At 31.0% G+C, this 4,386-nt stretch overlaps 1 protein-coding gene across 1 annotated transcript; it reads left to right on the forward strand.

Annotated features, from left to right (window-relative positions):
* Positions 1-941: 941 nt before the first annotated feature.
* Positions 942-4,386, forward strand: LOC145606918 (allene oxide cyclase, chloroplastic-like). The gene is made up of 2 exons (XM_081662764.1): positions 942-1,415; positions 3,718-4,386. Exons 1-2 carry the CDS (start codon positions 1,139-1,141, stop codon positions 4,239-4,241), a joined length of 801 nt encoding a protein of 266 aa, XP_081518890.1. The 5' UTR covers positions 942-1,138; the 3' UTR covers positions 4,242-4,386.

Below are 4,386 nucleotides of genomic sequence, written 5' to 3' on the forward strand. Positions count from 1 at the left end.
TACCCATTTAATACCAGCAAAATGCCTCTTGCTATATGTTCATCTATATATAATGACTATTAATAGTTTACTTTTTGTAATTTCGTCAGTCGTCATGTTCGCAACAGTTAACATCGTTGGATTTTAGTTAGCAATAATTAATCACATAACATGTTTAATCAACGACTAAAAACAACTATACTCTAAACATATGCTTAATTTAATAATTTATCACTTCTCATCAAGTAATATCGATGGTTGGTGAGTTGTGGACACCAATGACGTTTACTACACACATTGTCACACTACACAACAAAATTTTACGAGAATTAAAGTATTACTCGTTTATTATTCTATTTCTTTGGTCGTATTGAGCTAATTATTTATCGACTTTATTCGCTGTTATTTGTTTTCTACATAAACGTTCCTGCACATATCTTAAGGTAAATTATAATTATAATGAAGCTAAGTTTTATTGATAAAAGATGAATAATTAAAGAATTTGTGTTTACCAAAAAAAATAAAATAAAATAAAATAAAATAAAAAATAAAAAATTGTGAGGTTTTAATTGATTAAATGTAAATGTTATGTATATTATACTACCTTTGACCCTCTGTTTCTTATTATGTGCAACAAAGGAATATTTTATATCTCACAAATAATACTTTGTTGCAAAAACAGAGATAGTAAATAAGATTGTGACATTCGTGGACTAAATTAAATGAGAATATAATTACTAAGTATAAACAACAATATAGTGGTGTTCAGTTGATTAGAAGGAAATAAAAATAATACAAATACATCTTTAGAGAACCTAGAGACTAGAGAGTATAGAACATATTTATTTTCTTGTTCTTGTTTTGACCTCGCATGGTAACGTTTGACTATTTATACTTCATATCTTTTAAAAATCAAAGCTGGAAAACCAAAAGAAACGAAGGGAGTATTATTTATACACGTGTAGAGGAAAGAAACCCACACATGGGAAGAAACTAGATGGAAAGAGCATCCAAACATTCAACATAACAATGCAAATTGACTTTCATGCTCTATATAAGATCAACAATTAGCTATAGTTCTTATACCTCCAACACTTAACTATTCAAAAAAATTTCCATTTTCTTTAATTTCTTCCATTTTGAGTTGTATTAAAAAAAAATGGCTACCTCATCATCAATGGCATCCATGAAAGCTCTATCATCATCTCTCAAATATTACCCCTCAAAAACAAAAATATCATCTTTACTTCCTCAAAATCTTAAGATTTGCCACTCATTTTCATCTCAATCTCTAAAATTCACTAATAATAACAACAATCTATCTGCAAAACATGATCAATATAAACACCCGAAGAAGCGTCCGGAAGTCGCTAATTACTATGAGAAAAACAAGTCTCACTTTCAACCTGAGCCTGCTGTTGTTGATTCACGACCAAGTAATGTCATCCATCTTCTTTCTCCCTTTTTTAGATTAGTACAGCATTTACTTCAAAATTGTCTCATTTTTTTTAAATATTTTTGTTGCTTAGTTAATGATATAATAATGAGTTTATGTTTTTTTGTTAGATTTATTTGTTTATTGTTTTTTTTTTTTTTTTTTTTTTTTTTGGTATTTAGTGAGCCACAAGAGCGGGGGTGAGAATCGATCTCATGATAACCTGGAATTGGGAGAGAAGCTCTAACCACTTGAGCTATCTCTCACTCTCATTTGTTTATTGTTGAAGTGCTTATGATGACTAGATATTTTGAGTATGGTTGATCTAGATCCGGGCAATATGAAATTAATAATCTCATTGGCTACAATTAAAATTTATAATCCTACGTGGCGCGTTAAGAAAATTAAATCATACGTGGCTATCTAAAAACTCCCCTTATATAGTATATATTGTATATATTAGATTGACACGGTCAAATTTGACACATTTTGTTATATACAATAGTTTAACTTTAAAATACAAGTTTATCATTTTTAATAATGTTTATCTAGTACTTCCTCTGTTCTTTTTCACTTGACCTGTTTCTTTTATCACGCTTGCCAATGCAAAACTTTAACGATCAATAACTTAAATTCTCCATGTAGTAAAAATTATAAAAGTTATATATTATGATAGTATTTATTGAGATGAATCCAAAAACATTATACATGAATATATTTTTCCTTACATATTATTCACAAAAGACGGTCAAATGAGGGTTGGTGAATAGTGTAAAAGTCAAAGCGAGTCAAGTAATAAAGAACGAAAGAAGTATAAAATTGTAAATAAATCAATATTTTTTTTTATTAAATAAGGGTCTATATTTGTTGATATAATTAAGAAAATGACATGTTGTTTACTTGTTTGTTCTCTAGAGAAATGTTGATATGATCATACAAAGTATAATTTATCGAGTATAAGTGTGTCAATTACTTTTGAAATGAGGAAGTAAGTTCTTTAGAGAGTTTATTTGCCAATTTGATCAGTAATGATGTAATTGATCTTGCATAAACGGAAAAGAAGGTTTTTTTTTTTTTTTTTTTTTTGTTTGAAGAAAAGAAGATTAAAATAGAGAGAACATAAATCAAAATTTGAATGAGACTAGGATTAATGTAGTTCAACCTTTAAGGTCCACACTGTACCTTGTCTTTAATTTCGATAGTGATTTGCGCCAACTTTCATTATAGATCACCATCAAGGTACATCTTACATAGTGGAGGATCTTCCCTGAGCTTTCTAAGGACCAAAGGCTCATTTGTTAGTGAATAATTTCAGAATTAGATTTGTCATTGTATGTTTGGAAAATATATACAGAGGCGAATTTAACAAGAACTTAGATGAGTGTATTATATATTTTTCTTCTTAATTAGTATAGTTATAAATCACACAAAAAAAAAAAAAAAAAAAAAAAAAAAAAAAACTAACTCATACGAATGATCCTTTTTTTTTTTTGAAGCTCAATGAATAATGTATAAAGTCAAAATATTTAAGCTAAAAGTAAGAGAAATTTGCAAAAAAAAAAAAACTTTTTAAATGACTTGTTTGTGAGAAAGGACCTTATATAAAAAAGTGGCAGATTAGGACCTTCTTTCAAAAAAAAAAGTTGTGAGATGACACCTTATTTAAAAAAAAAAAAAAAAACATTGCGAGATGGGACCTTTTGATGGATTTTGTGGCGTGGCGAAGGTGTTTTTGGGGGTTGTTGGTGTGGAATTTTAGCGAGGTGGAGGTGGTATTCGGAGGTTTATGTAGAATTTCGGCGGGTGAAGGTGGTTTTCGAGGGTCGGGTGAGATTTCGGCATAGTGGAGATGATTTTTTTTTTTTTTTGGGGGGTGGGGGGGGGGGGGTTCGGTGTGGGATATGAGTGAGGTGGAGGTGGTTTTTTACGCAAGGTGGAGGTGGTTTCCGAGTGTCTCATCTTAGATTTTTTTTTTTTTTTTTAAGGTCTCAATCTGCCACCTTTTTTTTTTTTTTTTTTAAAAGGTCATTTCTTACAAACAACTCACTATAAAAGATCCTTTCTCGCAAATTTTACAAAAAGTAACGATTAAAGTATAAAAAATTCTTACATACTGTATTAGTTAAGTATTTATAGAGTGTACTTCTAACTAGCTATTGAAGTTCGAATCTGACCCCTAATTTTTAGTCCAAGATCCACCGTTGTGTACCGAATATATTGTATGCATGGTACATCCCTACATCAACACATAATGTACATACATACTCTTAACATGTCTAATTGAACAATGTGTATGTATCCAGCTAAGGAACAAAAGTTGTGTGTGTACGAGATAAACGAGAGAGACAGAGGAAGTCCAGCATACCTAAGACTGAGTCAGAAACAAGTTAACTCACTTGGAGACCTCGTACCATTCAGCAACAAGATCTACACCGGTGACCTGCAGAAACGGTTAGGAATGACAGCAGGTTTATGCATTTTAATCCAACATGTACCGGAAAAAAAAGGTGACAGATATGAAGCAATTTACAGCTTCTACTTTGGGGACTACGGACACCTGTCAGTTCAAGGGCCCTACTTAACATACGAGGACACGTGTTTGACTGTTACTGGAGGTACAGGAGTTTTTGAAGGAGTTTATGGGACAGTTAAATTACAGCAGTTAATTTTCCCATTTAAATTGTTTTACACATTTAGTTTAAAAGGGATTAAGGATTTACCTAAAGAGTTGGTGACAAAAGCTGTGACTCCTTCTCCTGCTGTTGAGCCTTCTCCTGCTGCTAAAGCTTGTGAGGCACATGCTGTTGTCCCTAATTACACTAATTAAGGGCTTAATTAGAGTGATTAGTGTTAGATGGTCAATAAAAGACAAAGTGAATGTGCTGTGTTTTTTTCAAATAAAAACTTTGTAATGAGATTAATGAGGTACTAATCATGTGGTTTATTTTAATGGTATTGTAAGGGTTTTGTTA

Source organism: Chenopodium album, chromosome 1 (genome assembly GCF_948465745.1).
Source record: "Chenopodium album chromosome 1, dcCheAlbu1.1, whole genome shotgun sequence".
In the NCBI taxonomy this organism is placed as follows: domain Eukaryota; kingdom Viridiplantae; phylum Streptophyta; class Magnoliopsida; order Caryophyllales; family Amaranthaceae; genus Chenopodium; species Chenopodium album.